Raw genomic sequence first — 23110 nt, forward strand, 5'->3', positions numbered from 1 at the left:
AACTCTTATCTTAAATTTGGGAATTAGCTAAGGTTCGCCAAAGGCAAGGTGGGTTTGGCTGAATTCCTGCTGCATACCAACCTCTCGTAGGGTCTATTCAACACAAAGCATTTTAAGAGGGCCCGCTTGGCTCCTTTTTGGGCTGAAATGTTTGAAAAAGGAGGCCGTCTTTTGGGTTTTCTGGATGAAGTCAAGGGCTGTCTTCTGGGATAGGATCACGCACCTTTGTGCTGTTGGAGTATTCTAGGCCAGCAGTCACCAACTGGTGGTCCGTGAGAAAATTTTGGTGGTCCGCAGAAAAATTATTTGCATTTTTTATATTGCACTAAATCAGGGGTCCTCAAACTACAGTCCCTGGGCCGGATACGTGCAATGAACATTTGTGTTGCTGCAGAGAGTCTCCCCCTTTGAGGTCTTTTTGTGTGGGTCGGAGGGGGGCAGAAATTCCGACTCTGCTTCAGCCTCCAGGAGTGGGGCTTTGGGCAAAGGCTGGAGGGAAGCACCGCTGGTGGCAAAGAGCCGGAGGACCTTGTTCCAATGGGACTGCATCATGGCCTGGAACTGGCTGACCATCTCAGCCCGTTGAGCCTCCAGGCGCCGGTACCTGGCCTTGCATTCCCACAGATCTTCCCTCTGCTTGGAAAGCCTATGCTCCTAGTCCTCAGTGAGGTGCTTCTGCTGAGCCTCCTTCTCGGTCAGATCCAAATTGAACTGAGTTGTTTTGCCAACTCTTTCTTATGGCGGTTGCTTAGCTCCGCAACTGTTTCCTGTTGGGGCCCTAAGGAGTCCGGGCGAGCATGAGAGGAGTGGGTGGGAGAGGCGAGTAGAGGCTGGTGAGGTGCCCCTTGACATAAGTGACATTGAGTTGGCCATGCCCACCCAGTCACATGACCAGCTAGCCACGCCCAGCCAGTCATTCGGCAAATCATATTAGTGGTCCGCGGAATTTAAAATTATGAATTTAGTGGTCCCTGAGATCCGAAAGGTTGGGGACCCCTGTTCTAGGCAGTGGTGAAATCCAAATTTTTTTACTACCAGTTCGGTGGGCGTGGCTTGGTGGGCGTGTCAGGGGAAGGATGCTGCAAAATCTCCATTCCCACCCCATTCTGTGGGGTGGTATTTCCCGGTTCTCCGAACTGCTCAAAATTTCCGCTATCGGTTCTCCAGAATCTGCTGGATTTCACCCCTGATTCTAGGTGGGTCCTGGTTCACAGAAAATACGTTTATTACGCTAGTAATGCCAACAGATGAATATGAATGTTTAGATGGGACACTAGATGAAGTTTTTCGTTCTTGACAGGCCTTCATTTCTTTGTATGGAGAGTTTATAAAATCAGCTTTTCATTCGACCGCTGTATCTACATTCATTTTCTGTAGCGAGGAAAGGGTGAGGGCATGCAAAATTCTTAATAGTGTTTTGCAGTTTCCTAGGCAACCAGAACGTAGGAAAACCGAGCCGAGTGTTCCTTTTCAAACTTTGAAGGGAGGAAAAATACTCTTCAATATTTCTCACTCGGATGAATAGTTTCTCCGTATCTCAGGCACCCTTGGTATTGGCGTTGGAAAAAAATCCCGCTCCGTAATCTCTTCCGAGAAAGCTTCATCTCGTGAGGAATGCTAGGCACCAGAAACTGAAGGAGATTCATGGAGGAACTTAGTTAGCTCATAGAGACTAACCAATTAGATCTGAGCTGGTTTTCGGTTGGAAAAAACAATCTCCCTTAGTCTAAGCATCTCTTGTGGCATTGTTAGCAAAATGGTCTACTCTAGAAGAAGTGACAGGGAGGATTCTTTAAATCTAAAAGCAACGAATAGCAGCAACAATAGCACTTAGACTTACATACCGTTCCATAATGCTTTACGGCACTCTCCGAGAGGTTTACAGAGTCAACGTATTGCCCCGCAACAATTTTACCTAACTCGGAAGGATATAAATTTTGTCAGCTTTGAGCCGGTCAGGATCGAACTCCTGGCAATGGGCAAAGTTAACCTGCAATACTGCATTCTAACCACTGCACCACCACGGCTGGAAGAGAACTGGACAGGTGCTACCATAGTGCAGTTTCCTCAAGCCACAGATTGGGGACGCCGAGGTGCTGGAGTTGGAAATAAGAAACCTTGGAAGTTTCATTTTTGGCTACGGTGACAGGTTATGAGTCAAGTAATAAACAGAGAGTTCCTTAGGCTGTCTTCTCTGCAGGCCTGGCAAGGTTCATTCTGGCCAGGAACCGGCTGTTGATTCTTCTTGGCCTTTGAAAGTAGACGCTTACAAAATAATCATTGCTCTAGCCAAGAGACTATGCAGAAGAATTTCATGCCGCTTGTTCTTTTTCCTGCCCTTGTTACAGTCTTGGACTTCATTTATTAATCACATTTGTATGGTTGCCCATCACAGAAAGTGATTTACAACACAAGCAGTGTCACAAGGGCCCAAGGACAGAGTGGATTGTGGAGTATTGGACTGCAGGATGGATTAAAAAACAAAACAAAACAACTTCTTTTAACATCAGCCAGAGGCCCACTTCATGAAGACACATGATTAAAAAAAACAGAAGGATGGATAGGGAGTTTTGTCTGGGTCTAGGACAGTGATGGCTAACCTTTTTGCCGTTGTGTGCCAAACGTGGGAGGAGCACGGGGGGGGGGTTGTGTGTGTGCATGCCCACACCCATAATTCAATGCCCCCCGCCCCCCCATGCATGTGTGCGCAATCCCCCCGTGGTCCCCCCACCACACGGTGGTGCCAGTTGGAACCTGGGGAGGGCAAAAACAGCCTTCCCCACCATCCCGAGGCCTTCCCGAGGCTGGAAACGGCCCCTTTCCCGACTTCCGGTGGGCCCAGAAGGCCCAAAAATTAATTGGCTAGCGCGTGCATGCATGCTGGAGCCGAGTTAGGGCAATGCTCGCGTTCCCACAGATATGGCTCCGTGTGCCACCTGTGGCACATGTTCCATAGGTTCACCATCACGGGTCTAGGACAACTCACCAGGGTGTGTGTGTGTGTGGACACTCACCGTGGAATGGGAGCTCTGCTAATATCAAAGAAGTGGAATAGAATCATTAAAAGAAAGGATGCCAAAGGAGGGACAAAACGAAATGTGAATGACAAAAATTAAAACAACCTTTCGATTATTTTAAATAATTACACTGAATTTTGAATTGTCCCACGGTGAGTTGCCCCATCCCATCCTGCCTTGCCTACCTTGGGAAGTCCCTGGCTTGAAAAAGCAGGAGAACTCGTTGTGCTAATGGGGAAAGAAGGAAATGTTGAGCAAGCACACCGGTCCCGTTCTCCAAGTCCTTTGGAGAACCTCCGGGATGAAGGTGTCGAGCCCCGTTTCAACCATTCGAGACAGCGATCCTCCTCAATTCCAAGGTGTAGTTAAAACTGAACAGGGTTTGGTTTCCAAATTTTTTTGCCCAAACATTTGGAAACAGAACCCCAAAACCTCATTGATTAAAGATTACATAGCGCAGTGATGGTGAACCTTTTTGCCACCGAGTGGCCAAACCGGCACGCGTGTGCATGTTATGTGCACCGGAAACCCAAAGATCAGCTGGCTGGCATGCACATGCCTGCTTTGGGGCTGTTTTTTGGGTGGTTTTCAGGCCATTTTTCAGGCCCTTTTTGACCCAAAAAACAGCCTGAAAAATGCCCCCCAAAACAGCTTAGAAATGGACAGAAAAACAGCCTGATTTTTGGCCTTTTTCAGGCTGTTTTCAGGTGCTCCAGTGCCTGCGAAGACTGCTGGAAACCAGAAGGGCAGCTGGTGATGGCATGCGTGCCCACAGAGAAGGTTCTGCGGGCCACCTCTGGCACGCGTGTCATAGGTTCGCCATCACGGATATAGCATCTACCGTCATGGACACATACCCAGAGTATGAAAACTCGGGGGAAGCCTAGTAGATGTTTGAACTAGGCCCGTGTTGGTGAACCTATGGAACAGGTGCCACAGGTGCCACGCGGAGCCATGTTGCCTGGCACGCCAGCTCAGCTCCGGCGTGCATGTGCGCACCAGCCAACTGATTTTCAGGCCTTCTGGGTCCACCAGAAGTAGGGAAACAGGCTGTTTCCTGCCTCCGGAGGGCCTGGGGGAAGGGTGTGGAAGGCCCGTTTTTCTTTCTCACTCCAGATCCTCCAGATCCTCTCTATGCATCTGGGGAGGGAGAAAACAGCCTTCCCCACCCCCTCGGAGGCCCTCCGGAGGCCTGAAACAGCCCGTTTTCCAACTCCCCAGATGCATAGACAGGATCTGGGGCCAGGTGAGAAAGAAACACGGGCCTATTGGGCTATCACATGCCAGGAGCATGGGAGGAGAGGGGGTCGCATGCACATGCATGGGGCACATAGAATTATGGGCGTGGGCATGCGTGCGCACGAACCTTCCCCGCTCCCCTCCCCTTCCTGGCACACGATAGCAAAAAGGTTAGCCATCACTTCCCAGCTTGGGAGCGCATTGCCACCCAGCTGAATACCAGTGATGTGTGTTTGTTGGGGTAGGAGTGATTGCTGGTGAACAGAGAGAGAGAAAGAGAGAGAGAGAGAGAGATCTTCATGATGGGAGGATGAGCGTGGAGGGAGGATGCCTTTGAAGCTGCGTTTGAGCAACACGGGAGGGGAAATTGAGCAAGGAGGAGAAGCAGCAAAGGAGGAGGATTGGCAGCTGGCAATCCCAGGATCCAGCCAATCTAGGGCCTCCGTGTGTGTTGGTGTTGACCTAGATTTTCGCAATACGGCTTCTTCGCTGTTTACCTTTCTGGTCACACTCCCTGTTGTGAGAAAGAGGCTGAACCTCTGGAGGGAAACTCGTTCATTCATTTGCTCCTTTGGCTCATTGGGGGTGGGTGGAATCTCTGCCCACCCACGCCTGAAATCGAGCAGCTTCCTGTGGTTTAAAAAGCAAGTCATGAACCCCCTTCTCATTCCCATCTGGCAGCAGTGAATTTTACGCTAGCACAAACTGGCAGCAGTGGGTAGGTGAGGGGACGAGCCTTGCCTGAAGGCACAGCCTGCAGATCGAGGGGCATCGCTGTAACCCCTGCCTGCCAGGAGGTAGCTTTGCAGGAGGCATCTCTGCGAAGGCAGAACTACAAGGATCAGTTGCAAAAAAAGGAAAAGAAGGGGGGGAAAAAAAGCTGGGAGCAATCCCTGGGTATGTTGAGCTGACTTTGTTGAGGTCCCATGTTGAGCTGACTTTAGAGACAGGAAAGGATGGAGGGAATCAGTAAAGGGAGAAATAGAGTAGAGTAGAGTAGAGTAGAGTAGAGTAGAGTAGAGTAGAGTAGAGTAGAGTGGGATGGGATGGGATGGGATGGGATGGGATGGGATGGGATGGGATGGGATGGGATGGGATGGGATGAGATGAGATGAGATGAGATGATGAGATGAGATGAGATGAGATGAGATGAGATGAGATGAGATGGGATGGGATGGGATGGGATGGGATGGGATGGGATGGGATGGGATGGGATGAGATGAGATGAGATGAGATGAGATGAGATGAGATGAGATGAGATGAGATGAGATGAGATGAGATGAGATGAGATGAGATGAGATGAGATGAGATGAGATGAGATGAGATGAGATGAGATGAGATGAGATGAGATGAGATGAGATGAGATGAGATGAGATGAGATGAGATGAGATGAGATGAGATGAGATGAGATGAGATGAGATGAGATGAGATGAGATGAGATGAGATGAGATGAGATGAGATGAGATGGGCTGGGATGGGATGGGATGCAGAATAGAATAGAATAGAATAGAATAGAATAGAATAGAATAGAATAGAATAGAATAGAATAGAATAATAGAATAGAAAATTAGAATAGAATAGAATCAAAACAAGAATTAGAATAGAATAAAATAAGGAATAGAATAGAAATAAAATAGAACAGAATAGAATAGTTGGAAGGGACACCTGACTAGATGGCTCAGTGGCCACCTAGAGAGTCTCAACATCTTTATATGGTGGTGACCAAACTTGGACAAGAGTTCATAGACTTGGGATGCAAGAGACAGAAATTCCCCATAACCCCGCCTCGGTTGGGTATAAATAGGACCAAGTGAAACTTGGCTAGGTGTTCAAAACGCTGTTATCCTTCCTTGCCCCAATGCAGAAGAGATTCCTGCCATCCTTGCTCTGCCAGTTCCTTGGCCTTCCCTGGTTTGAAGGGATGGCACAATCTTGGTAGCCTGTTCAAGTTTCTCTCTGCTTCACCTGCTACTAAACGAAATCAAGGCGGGGTTACTTCGACTTTCTTCCTTTCTCATTCTTAAGACTTATGGCTTACTACTCCTTCCTTGCTTCATCCCTGAAACTCTTCTAGAAATTATTCTTCTGTCTGCTCCAAAGCTGTGATTGCTCACTTCGTTGGAACTCGGAGCTGCAAGCATGCTGCCTCTGATTTTGATCTGCGAGCAGAAAGACAGGCATACACACACAAGAGAACCACAACTAACATGGGATGTGGCTTAAAGCCAGTGCGTGCTCACAAGCACCTTCTCTTACTTGGGTAAACAAATCGGAGCTTACTCTCTGTCCATCTCCTCCTTAAAAGGTGAAGGTTCCCCTTGCATATATGTGCTAGTCGTTCCCGACTCTAGGGGACGGTGCTCATCTTTGTTTCAAGGCCGAAGAGCCAGCGCTGTCCGAAGACGTCTCCGTGGTCATGTGGCCAGCATGACTCAATGCCAAAGGCGCACGGAACGCTGTTCCCTTCCCACCAAAGGTGGTCCCTATTTTTCTACTTGCATTTTTTTTTACGTGCTTTCGAACTGCTAGGTTGGCAGAAGCTGGGATGAGTTACGGGAGCTCACCCTGTTACGCGGCACTAGGGATTCGAACCGCTGAACTGCCGACCTTTCGATCGACAAGCTCAGCGTCTTAGCCACTCCTAAACTCCACTTGGGGCATGTTAAACTCTCTGAGCTGCGGACGGCCTCATCATCCCAATGGTGAAATTCAAATTTTTGTCATCCAAGATACATAACACCCCTGGCTAACTGGATTCGGTGCCTCCATTCCTGGTCGTGTGCGCTGAGCAGGGAAACCCAGCTCTCTTTCCATAATTCATGCCTGAACGTTGTAAATAGAAAAGGAAGGATTTAAACATTTATGTTCTTGCTTTCTGGGAAAAAGTCCCATTCACGAGCGCTCTCCCGGAGAAATATAAATCAGGGGGGAAAAAAAAGAGAAGAGCAAGGAAAGGAGAGCTAATGCCCGATCCTAAAACGGCATCCTGAGAAGAACGGCAAGCCTTTTGCGAATTCCACCCCTGGTGTCCTTTGCAGAGTTTTGTGACCGTGTATTTCTTCCGTGTCAGTTTCATAGAGTCTTTGAAAAGCGGGCTCTTCAATTCCAGCGCCCGCAGACGTTTTTCTAGCAAAGTGCCAACAAACAAAATATGGCGAGAGGAACAGGCCTGTTCGTGTTTTGTTATCTTGGCTGCTGCAGATTTTGGGCTCTTAGTGCCAGGGTGCTTGAAAAAAGCCACAATTTCTGATGTTCAGTTCACTGGCGAGTGACTAATTGGAGCCAGCTGACTACGACAGAGGTCTCCCAAATTAAACACGGGCGCTCCAGACAAAATGAGATGGTTGGGATGACTCAGCGCGGATTTGATCCCCGGACGAGATGTTTCCGACTTGCATATCACACAGAGACACACGGTTTAGAACAAAACGTCTTAGCCCAATCCGGGAGTCTTTTTGGCACGTTGAAAAGCGTTTCCCAGAATTCCCCAGCCAGCATGGCCATCGGGGGTTGAAGGATGATGGGAAATATGCTCTAGCGCAGTGTTTTTCAGACTTGGCCGCTTTAAGACGTGTGGACTTCAACTCCCAGAATTCCACAGCCAGCCGTTTCCCCATGCTGGCTGGGGAATCCTGGGAGTTGAAGTCCACATCAGAGGTGGGTTTCAGCAGGTTCTGACCAGTTCTGGAGAACCGGTAGTAAAAATTCTGACTGGCCCCGCCCCCATCTATTCTCTGCCTCCCAAGTCCCAGCTGATCGGGAGGAAATGGGGATTTTGCAGTCACCTTCCCCTGGAGTGGGGATGGAATGGAGATTTTACAGTATCCTTCCCCTGCCACGGCCACCAAGCCATGCCATGCCACGCCACGCCCACCAAGCCACACCCACAGAACCGGTAGTAAAAAAATTTGAAACCCATCACTGTCTTAAAAATAGCCAAGATTGAGAAATTTAGTGGTAGCTTCTGGGAGTGAGGCTCTACAGCCTCCTTGGCATCTATTGAAAAATGTTGCATATTAATTAATTAATTAATTAATTAATTAATTATATTTCTATACCGCCTTTCTCCCGTAGGACTCAAGGCGGTGTACAGTCAAGAAAAATATAGATACACAAACATACGAAAATTGGAAGCCAAACCGTCAACCATCTCCTCTAAACTCTACCTCTGCTGTTTCCAAATGTATTTCTCAAACTATTTACAAACCTTATCAATGTTTTGCAGAGCGGACCTTGGACAACGAACAGAAAAGGACAAAGGCAAATCTCAGCCAGCGAACAATTTCAACATTAGACTAGGAGCAAACAAGAAAACCGAAAAAGTTTCTCATTTCATTCAAAGACTTTTGGAGAGGTGGCCTCGTTTGCTAAAAGATTTATTAAAAGTTTTAAAAAACTCGGTTGGACAAATTTGTGGGCGAGGTGATTCAGCAGCTTGTCATCTGGGCAGGGATGGTCTGATTGTGGGAGGGGGCTATTGTCATGCTTTGTGGCAGGAGATGGTCAAAAACGGGACATTAGAGCCCCTGAGCCTGGAAAGAGGCCTTTGAACCACTTAAAGACTAACTTCAATGTACAATCGAGGACATCAGGTGCCAGAAAGGAGTGGTTTGTCATTTGCAAAAGCTGGGGAATTCTGGGACTTGAAGTCCACACCTCTAACAGTGGCCAACTTTGAGAAATCCTGATCTCAATCAAGCCTGCTGGTTTGAATGCTAGCGCTGTCCAAATCAAGGCAGTTGCTTCAAAGGAAACGATGCACAGGATGTGAGAATTAGGGGTCCTTGGTGCTCTCTGAGCTTGGTTGTTTTCTTGCTAACGTTTCTAGGACATCATCAGTCCTAGAAGGGAGTGGGGTTTGCTCTGAGTTTATATTCTAGTGGTTTGCCCTGTCTGTGATAATTGGGTGGTCATAGCGGTTCTTTGATTGGCTGTTTAATGTTGGCTTGTTTGGCAGTTTCTTGTTTGGGGTACTGGTTACTTGATTGTTGGTCTGATGTTAATCTTGGAGTTCATCTATGTTCATCTGGGCACTGATTGCTGGTGGAGAAGTGCTTTGGTCTTTCCCCCCCTCTTTTTGACTTATTGTCTTGTCTTGCATAGTAGATATCTTGCATATGTAGATATTGTTAATGTCTAGGAGTCTGTTGAAGGCTAATTGTCCAGAGTTCTTGGCTTCTAGACCAGTGTTTCTCAACCTTGGTAGCTTGAAGATGGGTGGACTTCAACTCCCAGAATCCCCCAGCCAGCAGCGCTTAAAGTCCACACACTTTAAGAGTTGCAAGGTTGAAAAACACGGCACTGGATTTTAAATAAGATGAGAATTTAAGCTTAGGAGGATCCAATGTTCAGCTAGAGAAGGTCCCAGGTTCTGGCTAACCATCTGTCTCCTTTGCTGGCCTGGGAATTCTGGGAGTTGAAGTCCACACAACTTCGAGTCACCACAGCTGAGAAACACCACCCTAGAGACAGAAGTTGGTCCTACCATCATTCCCCCTTCCTCTACACCCCCACCCCCCACCGGACACCACAATTGCACCAGATCTTATGAATGTATTTTATTGGCTTTGGAAAGCACAGTGGAGTTTCAAAATACGTTTCCCAAAGATACAGTATGTACAAAAAAAAAAAAACATCAGTAACACACAGAACTTTTGGAAGTCCAACCTCGGGACTCCCGAGCTTCCAAAATCCCTTCTTCTCGTCTGTTTCTTCTGGCCTCCTCCAATTTCTTTTCTTTTTTTTTAATCTCTCAAGACAAGTTAGTTCTTCAGACACATAATAGTAATAGTAGCAGCGAGCGGCTCCCAAGTTATTTTTGGAGAAAAGAAAAAAAAGACTTTTTTTCTTTTTAACACAGGAGAATGCCTTACCAGCAGGGGATTTAAATAGCAGAAAGTGTTAAAAAAAAGGGGTGGTGGGGGTGGGGAAGATTTTTTTCCAGTCTCGCATTTGTGAAGGATGCACAGTCCAGATGATTGGTCACACCAACAGATGAAAAGAAGCTAATTTAGCTTGAGAATTTTTCAAATTTCGATATTTCAGTTGGCAGTCAAGCCCAACCGTCCCAGAGAAGCTTTTGAGCAGTTGTGTTGTCCGATTGGGCCTGTGTTACAAAACGCTTCGGTCAGCATCTTTGCAGGATTGAGGAGTGGGTGGTTGGGTGAGAGAAGAATGCCAGTTCTTCAGTTTGTGACACTGATTTCACCCTTTTAGTCTGATTATCCGGGCCTCGAAGGCCCTCGTGTGCCCCCTGTTCCCCTCCCCCAAAAATCAAACCCTGGAATTCTTCTTGCTATGGAGAATGGAAACACGCTTTGCAAGAGGAAGCTGTGTGTGTGTGTGGGGGGGGTGTCTTACTTTTTAAGGAACAGTTTTTGCCTAGATTGTAGTCCTATACATTTAAAATTTAACAGTTGCATCTTCGTACTTTTTGGACCCAGAACAGTCTTACTATTAGGGAAATACACAATCTACCTCAGGCAGCTGAATTGAGGCAGCAATTGGTTGAGTTTATTGCTATGCCTTGAAGTCATAGAGAGAACAAACACGATGGAAGCTGGATTACCCCCCACCCCCAATTACTATACAGTAGGACAGGGGTGTCAAACCGCAGGCTGGATGTGACTCATGGGATGTTTAGAGCTGGCCTGCGGGACCACCCTGGAAACAGCAAAGGACCAGCCTGCGGTGCCTCTGCCAGTGAGTCAGGGGTCATAGGAGGCTGTCACAGCCGAAAACGGAACTCACGAAGGCCGCACGTGGCCCTCCCGAGCTCCGTTTTTGCTGGCAGAGGATTGCAGAAAGCGGTCACAGCTGGAAACAGAGCTCAGGAGCCCATTTTCACTGGCAGAGCGCTTGGGCCACCACAGGCTCCTCCCCAACACGAGTGACATTGAACTGGCCACGCCCACCCTAGTCTCCCCAAGGTCAAACACAACCCTGATGCGGCCCTCAATGAAATCGCGTTTGACACCTGCAGTAGGACATTTCTCTTCGGATTGAGGCAAGGCAAGATGCCGAAACGGGTTCTGGAATCAGCCTCTTGAGTTCAGCAGGAAGGAGAGATTGGGAGGGGGACGGGGAAGGAAGGGGCTTTTGCAGGAGGGATATTGGGTCCCCAAGAAAATCGGTCCGTTAGTTCTCAAATTCTGGTTGTACGCAAACATGGAAGGTGTGCTCCTGATACCTGGGTCAGAGTTTAGGCCAGGAGCTTGTATCCCAGAGAGATGGAAAGAAACTGCAGGATGGCGAGAAGGACCGAGCTAGCTTGGGTCACCGAGACCGAACTGTGTGGTCCTTTGGTGGATTGGTGGGAAGATGCTAAATTATGGTGGAATGAGGTGGAGTTGATGTGGCGGTGACCATCGGTAGGGTTGCTCAGATGAGTCGGCTTGCCGGTGCTGCTGGTTGGCCGGGAGACGGAAGACGATGACATTGAGCTGACCGCCTCTGGAAAGAAAAATGGAAGCAAGATTAGCCACATCCTTTTGCTAAATGGAGAAACGGGGAGTCCTGTTGTGGTTCTGGTGATGCCAACCCAAACATCTTTAGAAAACCCTCACGAGGGATGTCGAGGTGAGGTGAGATGGAAGCTCTGCCTGGTTTTTTAGGTGCTCTGAAGCATCAATTGCACCCTTACTCCCGCCATCTTGACTATTCTGATGGCCTCCTAAAAATGCACCTGCCTCCCAAGCTTTCTTGGGGAAGGATAGCAACAAAGCACAAATTTTGCGTACTCTCTGAGCATCTCTGGAGTTTGAGGCAGGATGCTAAGAGGATGCAGCTTACAGCTGGCCTCATGGTTAGTCTGCCTCCACTGAATTACGTTCTAGCTTTGCTCAGTGCTTTGAATCGCCTCCAAACCAAACCATTGTTGCAAATATCCATTTTCCCCCCAGGAACCTACGAAAATTACCTTTTGCCAGGGTCCTGGTCTGGAGCAGGGTAGTTCCATTGATAAAGGTGACGAAGGCTCTGTTTGGAAACAGACAAGCAGAAGAGGACATGGTTGAGAAAAAAGGAGAGAAGCTGGATCCATAGAAGGTCGATTGTTTTTTTTTTGCACAGAATTTAGGAAAGCAAGAACCACTGTTTAATTTCAATTTCCAGTGTCCGGCTTCCTGTCATGGTATCAGAATGAAGCAGAACGGTTTAGGAGAGCAAGTTTGATCTTAACCAATATTCAGTTATTTGTAGGATTCTTACAAGACCTTTCCTGGTGATCAGAGCCAGAGTATTAAAATGCTGATTAATCATAAAAGGAATGAAACAATTCCATAGCTGGCAGGTGGTATTAGCTAGTCTTGGATGGATGGATGGATGGATGGATATAGGAAGGGAAGGAGGAAGGAGGGAAGGGAGGGAGGGAGGGAGGAAGGAAGGAAGGAAGGAAGGAAGGAAGGAAGGAAGGAAGGAAGGAAAGGAAGGAAGGAGAAATATAGGAATGAGGGAGGGAAGGAGAGAGAGAAGGAGATGGGAATGGAAGGAAGGAAATGGGAATTGAAGGAGGGAGGGAGGGAAGGAAGGAAGTAAGAGGAGAGGGAGGGAGAGATGGAGGGAGGGAGGGAGGGAAGGAAGGAAGGAAGGAAGGAAGGAAGGAAGGAAGGAAGGAAGGAACTGGTGAAAAACACCAGGTAGATCATCTGCTGAATGGCCAGCCCTGAGAACCTGAAAAGAACAGTCCGAAGAGGTTACTTGTCTGTCTTCAGTTTCTGCTCTTGTAAGATATACTTCCCTGCCATGTGGAAGTTTTATTTAGCACTTGGGGCAGAAAAATCAGCCTCCATGTTTTAACGTTGGCCCTCGGGACTTCCTTCTTTCAGTCTCACTTTCCACACAAAATTATGGCAAAGATTTAAATATAATAATAATAATAATAATAATAATAATAATAATAATAATAATAATAATAATAATAATATGCCCACATATGTATTTATGTGCATCCTCCTTTAAAGATGGAGCACCTGAGCATTCGAAGCCTACGCTGCCAGTTCCTCGGAGGGATTCCTCTCTTCGCCCCACACCCTGGACCCCTCACCTGATTTCTGCCGATCCAACGTTGAGGCTGCTTGAGGAAATCCAGCGTGTCCGGATGCCGGACCCCGAGATGTTTTTCTGCATGAGGCTCTCAGAGGGGCTGCAACGGACCAGTCGGTTCCCCTCTTCCCACAGCCCCCCACCGCTGTTCTCCGAAGGCAGAATTTGGAAGATAACGGAAGAGGCGTTCTCTGCACCGGTGATCGATACTGCCAAGGAAAGGAGGAAGAAGAAGGAGGAATTTTTTTTTTTAATTCGGAAGGAGAAGCAAACGCGCCTCGGGGGGGGGGCCTGAAATGCCAGAGGAAAATTCCAGGTGGCTTAAAAAAAATCCAACCTTGGTTTTCCAGCATCCCTCATCTGTGGGCTGCCTCTGACTCACAAGGTGGAGCTCAACCCAGGTTGCGTTTCGACCGACAGCGTGGCTGGCATTAGAGAGAGAGCGAGTTGCGAAATGGGGAAAACGCCCATGGGAAGCAAGAGCAGGCCGAATGTTTCGTAGCTGGCCTCGGTGTTCAGTTCTGCAATCGGGGTATATACTCTTAAGCCAGCCAACCTGCCTCAGTGGTGTTTGGGAAACCTTCCTTTCCTCATTATTCCCAATCTTACAGCTCTCTTCTGAAGGAGATGGATGCTTTGGGATAGATCTAAACATACAATTGTCCTTTCTAATGACTAATTTTTTTTTTGCCAAAGAAAAAGCTAAGAAACCTTCCTAGGCCAGCTGCTCTTCTTCTTTACCTCCATACCGGTCACCAATAATTTCTCCTTTGACAGATTGCACAATGAACCCTGCATTGCTGGAGAGGCCATTGCGAAGAGTGTTCCTCGCCTATTCCCCACATTTTTTAAAAAAATTTGATTTATATGCCGCCCTTCTCCGGAGACTCAGGGTGGCTTACAGTGCGTTAAGCAATAGCCTTCATATCTTTGTATATACTGCTTAGTAGGGCTTTTGCCCCCCCCCAAGCGGTGTTCTATTTTATACAAAGTCAGCTTATTGCCCCCACAATCCGGGTCCTCATTTTACCTACCTTGGAAGGATGGAAGGCTGAGTCAACCTTGAGCCTGGTGAGATTTGAACTTACTAATTGCAGACAGCTGGAGTTAAATTACAATGCATTAGTCTGCTGAGCTATCCAGGCTAAGTAATTGTTCTTGCTGTTCCTGACAGCGAGAACAATTAACCAGTGGAACAGCTGGGTGCTCTGGAGGCTTTTAAGGAGAAACTGGACAGCCCTTTGTCCAGAGTGGTATAGAGTCTCCTGCTTAAGCAGGAGGTTGGACTAGAGACCTCCAGGGTAATGGGAATGGCAATGGGAAGTGTGATTTCCTTCCCCTCCTTTCTCGAGTCACTGCATGCCTCAAAGTCCGCTTAAGGTAAAGGTTCCCCTGCTAGTTGTTCCCAACTCTAGGGGGCGGTGCTCATCTCCGTTTCAAAGCCGAAGAGCCAGCGCTGTCCAAAGACGTCTCCGTGGTCATGTGGCCGGCATGACTCAACGCCAAAGGCGCATGGAACGCTGTTCCCTTCCCACCAAAGGTGGTCCCTATTTTTCTACTTGCATTTTTTACCTGCTTTCGAACTGCTAGGTTGTGCAGAAGCTGGGACAAGTCACGGGAGCTCACCCTGTTACGCGGCACTAGGGATTCGAACCGCTGAACTGCCCACCTTCCGATCGACAAGCTCAGCGTCTTAGCCATTGAGCCACTGCACCTCTAAACTCCACTTGGGGCACGCTAAATTCTGGAAAGATTCTTTTAAAAAAAAAATAAATAAATCGGAATGATTCTACCATTAATTCTCGGAGCAGCTGCTGGAGTCAGAAGGCGGATACTAACAAGGGGGAGCTGAATTAATGTCGAGAGAACTTAATACACACCAAAAAAACAAAAGACAAGACAAGGAGAACGGCCTCTAGGCCCAGACGTGAATATGCACCTACCTGTATAGATGTCGTTGGGTGTATAATCGCGAGGCTCCACATCTAACCGGAAGGAGCCCTGTGGCACCGTCTTCCTGACCACCTCGCAAGGGGCTTGTTGGCAGTAAGCCGGCAAAACCAGCAGGGCCCCCAGGAAGCAAAGCGGCAACGTGAGCTTGAGCCAAGCCATCTCCCAAGTCTTCTCCTTCCTTCCTTTTCTCCTGGCCTCCTCCTCTCTGTAGGCTTCACCTGGTCTGCCCTCGAGATCTTTTGGCAGGCGGGCCACCAGCCAAGGTCTTATATACTCCTCTGGAGGTTGCACATTCCTTCCCTCTCACACCCTCCCTGGTGGGAGGTTTCCGATGGTGACACATTGGGGTGCTCTACCTGCCCGGCTGCTGCTGAACGAAACTCACATGACCTATGAGAGTGCGGGACCCCCCCCCCCAGGGGGGTGGGGAGTGGGGAGAGGTAATGATGACTGAGATTGCCTTCCGGGCGTGGTCTTTGGAGAAGAGAAGAGCAGCTTCCTCGCTTGTCCTTCAAGCAACCCAGCTGGTTTCCTCCAAGAGTTTCTATTTGGGTTTCTGTATCTGGGTCTCCATCTCCAGAGTGGAAAGATCTCTAGATCAGGAGTCTCCAACCTTGGCAACTTTAAGACTTGTGGACTCGTGGAACTCCCAGAATTTGTCAGCCAGCTTTACTGGTTCTTTAGATCAGGGGTCTTTTCTGGCTGGGGAAGTCCACCAGGCTTAAAGTTGCCAAGGTTGGAGACCCTTGAGAACCTCTAGATGGATCAGGCATCCAGCCTTTTCTTGCCTCTCTCCAGGAAAAAATGGAAAATATTTGCCAAGGAACGTGTCCAAGAGAGTGTTCGAGGAGGAGAGATTGGCAGCCAAGAATCTGGAGGAATTCCATAGGAGCTCCTCTCCCCACCCCCACCTCCAATTTACACATTTTTATGGAAAGGTAACCTTCCCCCTTGGCCAGCTACAGGCAAGGTTTACTGCCTTGGGGGCTTCTAGCCTCACCTTTCCCGAAAGCGAAATGCAAGCAGCATTTCTTAAGGTGGAGATTCCATCATTTAAAAAGGGTTACCTTTTGGGCATGCTAAACACACACACAGACACACACACACACGTCATAAAGGCTCAAATTCCTTGAATCGGGTAATTCTGATAAAACAATCTCCTTCGGGGTTAAAAGCCAACCGGAGAAGACAATGGGCAAGTGTGTCACTGCGCAAGAAGTTATTTGCACAGCAAATTCCCTTTGCAGCATTTGGCCTTCGGGAAGGGGACGTACTCGGCCAGCTTCAGGTCTCCTTTCGTGCCTGGGAGACCCGGCTGCCTTTGATTGCTTTTTCAGGCCACTTGCTCTCCAGCTCCCATCAAGTCCAACACGGGTGTTGTGGTCCCAAAATAGATCTAGGCACCCAAGGTGCAGGAGATTGGATCGGTCCAGGGTGCTGCAACGAAGTTGGTTGGACCAGGCTGATTTTTAAACGTTGCAGTGCCTTTTGGAAATAATCTTGGCCAGTGAACTGGAAATGCTTTATAGAGCTTTTGTTGAAAAGAGAAATAAATAACTTGGGATTTAGGGGTCAGATGGTTAGCATAGTGGAAAAAGGGATGTGTGTGTGTGTGTGTGTGAGAGAGAGAGAGAGAGAAAGAGAGATGCATTTATAACTGCTGTAAAGAAAACATCCTTCCTTCCTTCCTTCCTTCCTTCCTTCCTTCCTTCCTTCCTTCCTTCCTTCCCATCCATCCCATCCCATCCCATCCCATCCCATCTTCCTTTCCTTCCTTCCTTCCTCCCTCCCTCCCTCCCATCCCATCTTCCTTCCTTCCTTCCTTCCTTCCTTCCTTCCTTCCTTCCTTCCTTCCTTCCTTCCTTCCTTCCTTCCTTCTTTCCTTCCTGCCTCCCTCCCTCCCTCCCTCCCTCCCTCCCTCCCTCCCTCATTTCATTTCATTTCATTTCATTTCATTTCCATTTCTTATCTTTAAAAAATGCCTTTTAACAATTTTTTTTCTAAAGGAAAAGACCTTAGTCTATCATCGATACTTTGATCCATTTGGTCTGGGCGTGAATCTACCTGTGGCATTTGCAAGCAGTTGCCTAGGAATGAAGGACCATGATTTTCAAGAAGGAAATCTTAACTTCAGTCCAATCTTAAACCGTAAAGAGATGTTGCCAGAGGCTTTCAGGGGTGTGGGAAGCCTCGGGGCATTTTCCAAAATTAAAACAGCATCTCTGTCTTCATACAAACACTACTCCATTCCTTTCTCCTGTCTCAAGTCTCATAAAATTTGCAAGCCCGAAAGGCTTTCCTTTTAAGACTGCACCAAGAGGGAGGGTCTTTCTTGCACCTGAGAGACAGACCGATCCCTTGTCCTTCCATACAAACTCACTAGAATTCATTTTCCAGATAGAAATCCTTCTGCCTTCGTGCTTACCTTTGTTTATGGACGAGATTTACCTGCTGTCTGACATCTAACAGGGTCTGGGTGGCCTACAGAAATTAATTACACCGTAAAATGCAGGAAAAACAAAAGTCATATCGTAATTCATCACGAAAATCGTGAAATCCAAAATCCATTTCCCTAAATGAGGCAGGACCACGAATGAGCTGAAATTTATAACGAATCCCCCCCCCCCAATAATGACAGCAAATATTGGAGTAATCAGAAGTTCTTTTTTTTTAAAGGATGATTAAGTGCAGAACGTTAGGGTTTTTTCTGTGCTTGTTTTAGGATTGCAAGATTCCTTCCACCCACCCTAAGGGATGATAAAATATATTCTCTGCCAAAGAAATGCAACTTCCACACTAGCTCATCTCTCTCTCTCTCTCTTCCCCCCTCCTTCTTCTCTCCTTTTCTGTTTTTCTCTTCTCACTGCTCTTGTGTAAAAAACAAAAAATATTACATAGCTTATGCATATTCCATAGTTTCCAGCAGGAAAACTGGAACTGGCTCAAAATTTCCATGACGTCACCGCAGTTCACGCGTGGGCTGGACGAATGCCGGGTGTCAGCCGTGTAACCAATGATCATCTGCGTGTTGGAACCTATCCTTAAAACCAGGCTTGGCGTTGAAGTATGCAAAAAGATAAAAAGCCTAAATATTAGGGCAGACTTTTTGATCTGTGGGCCGCTGGATTGGCAAGCAGCACCTCCCAGACTCGTAGAGTAGCCATGACTTCCTCCCAGGTGTAAATTGAATCCCCTTCCGGCTGTTCCTTGAGATGGGTCATTAATATTTGCTCTCTCCGGCCCGTTTCTGCAATCTGCCAAGGCTGTTCATGACACACCGCTCACTCTCTGCTCTGTGCCATGGCAACCGAGCCCGGAGGTGGATTGCGGCATCTCAGGTGAGGCAAAGGTGGGAGAAGACACCTTGCCTACTCCCAGTGGAAACCCTGCTGCTTCAACATTCCTGGTCTTGAGTAGGCAGGGATTTGATTTTCTGGCTTCCTGTGCTTCAGCTCTGAAGGCTTATGTGGGTTTGAGTTTGTTTCGCTCCACTGAAGGGGAGTCACTGCGCGTCGATGACGCAGTGGTTAGAGTGCAGTACTGCAGGCTCCTTCTGCTGACTGCCGGCTGCCTGCAATTTGACAGTTCAAATCCCACCAGGCTCAAAGTTGACTCAGCCTTCCCTCCTTCCAAGGTGGGTAAAATGAGGATCTAGATTATTGGGGGCAAGAGGCTGACTCTGTAAACCGCTTAGAGAGGGCTGTAAAAGCACCATGAAGTGGTATATAAGTCTAGGTGCTATTGCTATTGTCCTTCCTTCCTTCCTTCCTTGAGGTTAGAATGCAGTATTGCAGGCTGACTCTGCCCACTGCCAGGAGTTCGATCCTGACCAACTCAAGGTTGACTCAGCCTTCCCTCCTTCCAAGGTGGGTAAAATGAGGACCCAGATTATTGGGGGCAAGAGGCTGACTCTGTAAACCACTTAAGAGAGGGCTGTAAAAGCACCATGAAGTGGTATATAAGTCTAGGTGCTATTGCTATTGTCCTTCCTTCCTTCCTTCCTTCCTTCCTTCCTTCCTTCCTTCCTTCCTTCCTTCCTTCCTTCCTTCCTTCCTTCCTTCCTTCCTTCCTTGAGGTTAGAATGCAGTATTGCAGGCTGACTCTGCCCACTGCCAGGAGTTCGATCCTGACCAACTCAAGGTTGACTCAGCCTTCCCTCCTTCCAAGGTGGGTAAAATGAAGACCCAGATTGTTGGGGGCAAGAGGCTGACTCTGTAAACCACTTAAGAGAGGGCTGTAAAAGCACCATGAAGTGGTATATAAGTCTAGGTGCTATTGCTATTGTCCTTCCTTCCTTCCTTCCTTCTTTCTTTCCTTCCTTCCTTCCTTCCTTCCTTCCTTCCTTCCTTCCTTCCTTCCTTCCTTCCTTCCTTCCTTCCTTCCTTCCTTGAGGTTAGAATGCAGTATTGCAGGCTGACTCTGCCCACTGCCAGGAGTTCGATCCTGACCAACTCAAGGTTGACTCAGTCTTCCATCCTTCCAAGGTGGGTAAAATGAGGACCCAGATTGTTGGGGGCAAGAGGCTGACTCTGTAAACCATTTAGAGAGGGCTGTAAAAGCACCATGAAGTGGTATATAAGTCTAGGTGCTATTGCTATTGTCCTTCCTTCCTTCCTTCCTTCCTTCCTTCCTTCCTTCCTTCCTTCCTTCCTTCCTTCCTTCCTTCCTTCCTTCCTTCCTTCCTTCCTTGAGGTTAGAATGCAGTATTGCAGGCTGACTCTGCCCACTGCCAGGAGTTCGATCCTGACCAACTCAAGGTTGACTCAGCCTTCCCTCCTTCCAAGGTGGGTAAAATGAGGACCCAGATTATTGGGGGCAAGAGGCTGACTCCGTAAACTGCTTAGAGAGGGTTGTAAAGTACTGTAAAGTAGTATATAAGTGCTATTGTTATTGCTATTCAGTGGAGGCCCAGACAACAGGTAGCCCTTCATGAAGGGAAGGTCTTGAGGTCGAAGGGGAGGTAAATTAGGGATCCCACCTGCTCCAGGAAGAACAAAGCATCAACTCCCTTGTTTTCAGCAATCTGCTTGTTCCTCTTTTGGAACAAATGCCCCAGGCTGCTAGATGAAACCTTGGGTAAGCTGTAAGTCGCAGAAGAAGTGGTAGACATGCAAAAGTTTGCTTTCCTTCATTTCTTTGGGACTTCTGTTGGACTGTGTCTTGGCTAGCTAGTCCAGAGAATATCTATCTATCTATCTATCTATCTATCTATCTATCTATCTATCTATCTATCTATCTATCTATCTATCTATCTATCTATCTATCTATCACATTTATTGGTTTCCCATCTTACCACAAGATAACTTCCCAGCTATTTGCACATAACATAACAGAATAAGAAAAACCAGAAAGTCTTCAAAGAAAAACCAGAAAGTCCAGTTGCCTCTTAGAAAAAAAAAGAAAGAAAAAAGCACATTTGGGACAACAGAATAAGAGAATAACAGCGTTGGAAAGGGATCGTAGAGATCTTCTAATCCAACCCCCTGCTCAAATAGGAGGGAGACCCTCTACCATTTCAGACAAATGGTTGTCCAATTGCTTCTTAAAAACCTCCAGTGTTGGAGCATTCACAACTTCTGGTGGCAAGCTGTTCCACTGATTAATTCTCAATGTTAGGATGTTTCTCCTCAATTCCAGGTTGCTTCTCTCCTTGATTAGTTTCCATCCGTTGCTTCTTGTCCTGCCTTCTGGTGCTTTGCAGAATAGATTGACACCTTCTTTTTTGTGGTGGCTTCTTATATACATAGGAGTTTCTTCTACACCAGGATGCCAAACTACAATCCGATTATTTTTTTCCCCAACCATGTTCTTTTTTTAGTATTTGGTTGGGTTTTAAGGCAAAATAAGAGCAGTAGAACATGAGGAAGTGGAAGTAGAAAACTGGATTTACCACCGATTACCCATTTTCACTAGGGTGTACTTGACTAGATGGTAATGGGCCTTTAACTTGGCATTTTCCATATCTATTGTAATTTCATCCTGCAGCCAGACCATGCAAAGCTGGGTGGGAGTGGCTAGATGAATAAGATCAAAGGAAAGTCAGGTCTTTGTCGAGTCCAAGTGGCTAATCAATCAGTAACACAATCCGATATAAATTTCTTGGGTTTTAGACAGAATTTGTGTTAAACGCAACTTGTAATTGCATCTGATGTAAGCACGCAATATATTAGGGATATTTGGATGGGATGAACTTCTGGGAATATCGTATCTCCTATTGCCAATGGAAGGAAGGGAGGCCCATTTTGACAGAAAAAGAAATTGTCCCTTCATAATACTTTCTCAGGGACGCGGTGGCTCAGTGGCTAAGACGCTGAGCTTGTTAATTGGAAGGTCATCAGTTCAGCGGTTTGAATCCCGAGTGCCGCATAACGGGGTGAGGTCCCATGACTTGTCCCAGCTTCTGCCAACCTAGCAGTTCGAAAGCACGTAAAAAAAAAATGCAAGTAGAAAAATAGGGACCACCTTTGGTGGGAAGGTAACAGCGTTCTGTGCGCCTTTGGCGTTGAGTCATGCTGGCCACATGACCACGGAGACGTCTTCGGACAGCACTGGCTGTTCGGCTTTGAAACGGAGGTGAGCACCACCCCCTAGAGTCAAGAATGACTAGCACATATGTGCGAGGGGAACCTTTACCTTTAATACTTTCTCAATGGACTTGAGAGCCACCTTTTATCCGAAGTTCATCTGCTCTTTCTTCTCCTCCTTCATAGTCCCCATTAGCTGATGTACACCCGGGGAATCCTGGGACTCAAAATCTACACATCTTCAAATGGCCCAGGTTGGGAAACAACGCATTAAACTAATTATTGATTGACTGATTGAGGGCTGGGCGTGATCCTCAAATGATAGGGAAGTAGAAACCTGGTCTGCTGGATGCCCTGGCTTGTCCATGCCTCCCTTGCCTAATTGCTGGGAGACTCAACGCGGAGGAGGTGGAACAGGTTGGCGAAAGAGGGCAGTCAAGACTTCCTCTAGCACCAGGGGAAGGAGGCAGATGTGATTCCGATCCAATTCTCTGGACGGTTTCGTTGGGTCCTGACGTTGCAGCCTCGCCCCGATGGAATTGGAAAGCGCCTGGAGCAAGAGGGAAGGGTGGGGCATGCAGGCAGGCAGGAGGGGAGGGAAATGTTCTGAGCTAGGCTTCCCGAGAGCATGAAGCAGACTCCTTGTCCCGACAAAAACCCCTTTTTATTAAGTTACTATGAATTCCTCTTATTCAATCCAAGACAGTCTTTCAAGGAAGAATTTACGGTCACAGACCTTGTCTGGCTTGGAGAGCTGCCAGGCCGATATCTTCAAAACTTGGCAAGGAGTCTTGGAGAGTCACGAACCAATTAGGTGGAACTAATTGTCTCCTGCGAACTCCCCTCCCCTTTTGCTCCTCTTTTATTCCCTCTGGGAGGGGCCGTTCACCGTCCACCTGTGGCTTTACTCCTGAGTCGACCCTTGTTCCTTAGCTGTTCCCTTCTCCTGGCAGCTCTGTGCATGCGCACAGTGGGAACAGGCTCCAGCTGTTCTCCTGCCCCACTGATGTCCGACTCCGAAGGCAGCTGACAACTATCAGACGGCCCTGGCCCTCTCTCTGCCTCCGACGCAGAGCCCTCATCCGAGCCTTCCCCAGACTCCAGGACTGGCCCATGTTCCTCCCCAACCTCTTCACTGTCTGAGTCTGCCACCAGCTCTGCTGGCGGGCCACGACAGGAAATTGGAAAGGAAGATCTGGTTGAGAGGTGTCCAGACTGGGGCCTTTAGGAAACGGAGCTGGTGGTGGGTTGCCCACACAAGGGTTTGGACCAAGTATGACGAACTAATGAGAGGAATCCGTAAAGTTCAGGAAAGCAGGGAAATCAAGGTAGAGG

At 47.7% G+C, this 23110-nt stretch overlaps 1 protein-coding gene across 1 annotated transcript; it reads right to left on the minus strand.

Moving 5' to 3' along the window:
• Nucleotides 1-9799: 9799 nt before the first annotated feature.
• LOC117670237 (placenta-expressed transcript 1 protein-like) lies at nucleotides 9800-17829 on the minus strand. Its single transcript, XM_087875984.1, has 5 exons — nucleotides 17677-17829; nucleotides 15242-15641; nucleotides 13300-13507; nucleotides 12175-12233; nucleotides 9800-11708 (listed from the first exon to the last, which is right to left on the minus strand). Exons 2-5 carry the CDS (start codon nucleotides 15408-15410, stop codon nucleotides 11458-11460), a joined length of 687 nt encoding a protein of 228 aa, XP_087732110.1. The 5' UTR covers nucleotides 15411-15641; nucleotides 17677-17829; the 3' UTR covers nucleotides 9800-11457.
• Nucleotides 17830-23110: the final 5281 nt, after the last annotated feature.

Source organism: Pantherophis guttatus, chromosome 9 (genome assembly GCF_059756535.1).
Source record: "Pantherophis guttatus breed Tessera chromosome 9, ASM5975653v1, whole genome shotgun sequence".
Lineage (NCBI taxonomy): Eukaryota > Metazoa > Chordata > Lepidosauria > Squamata > Colubridae > Pantherophis > Pantherophis guttatus.

What these genes read in the sequence shown, in the direction of transcription:
- LOC117670237 (XM_087875984.1), bottom strand. Translation starts at nt 15,410, where the DNA reads ATGGCTTGGCTCAAGCTCACGTTGCCGCTTTGCTTCCTGGGGGCCCTG. An exon ending in GTTGGATCGGCAGAAATCAG is followed by an intron (nt 12,234 to 13,299) that starts GTGAGGGGTCCA and finishes GTTTCCAAACAG; the next exon opens with AGCCTTCGTCACCTTTATCA. An exon ending in GACCAGGACCCTGGCAAAAG is followed by an intron (nt 11,709 to 12,174) that starts GTAATTTTCGTA and finishes TTTTCTTTCCAG; the next exon opens with AGGCGGTCAGCTCAATGTCA.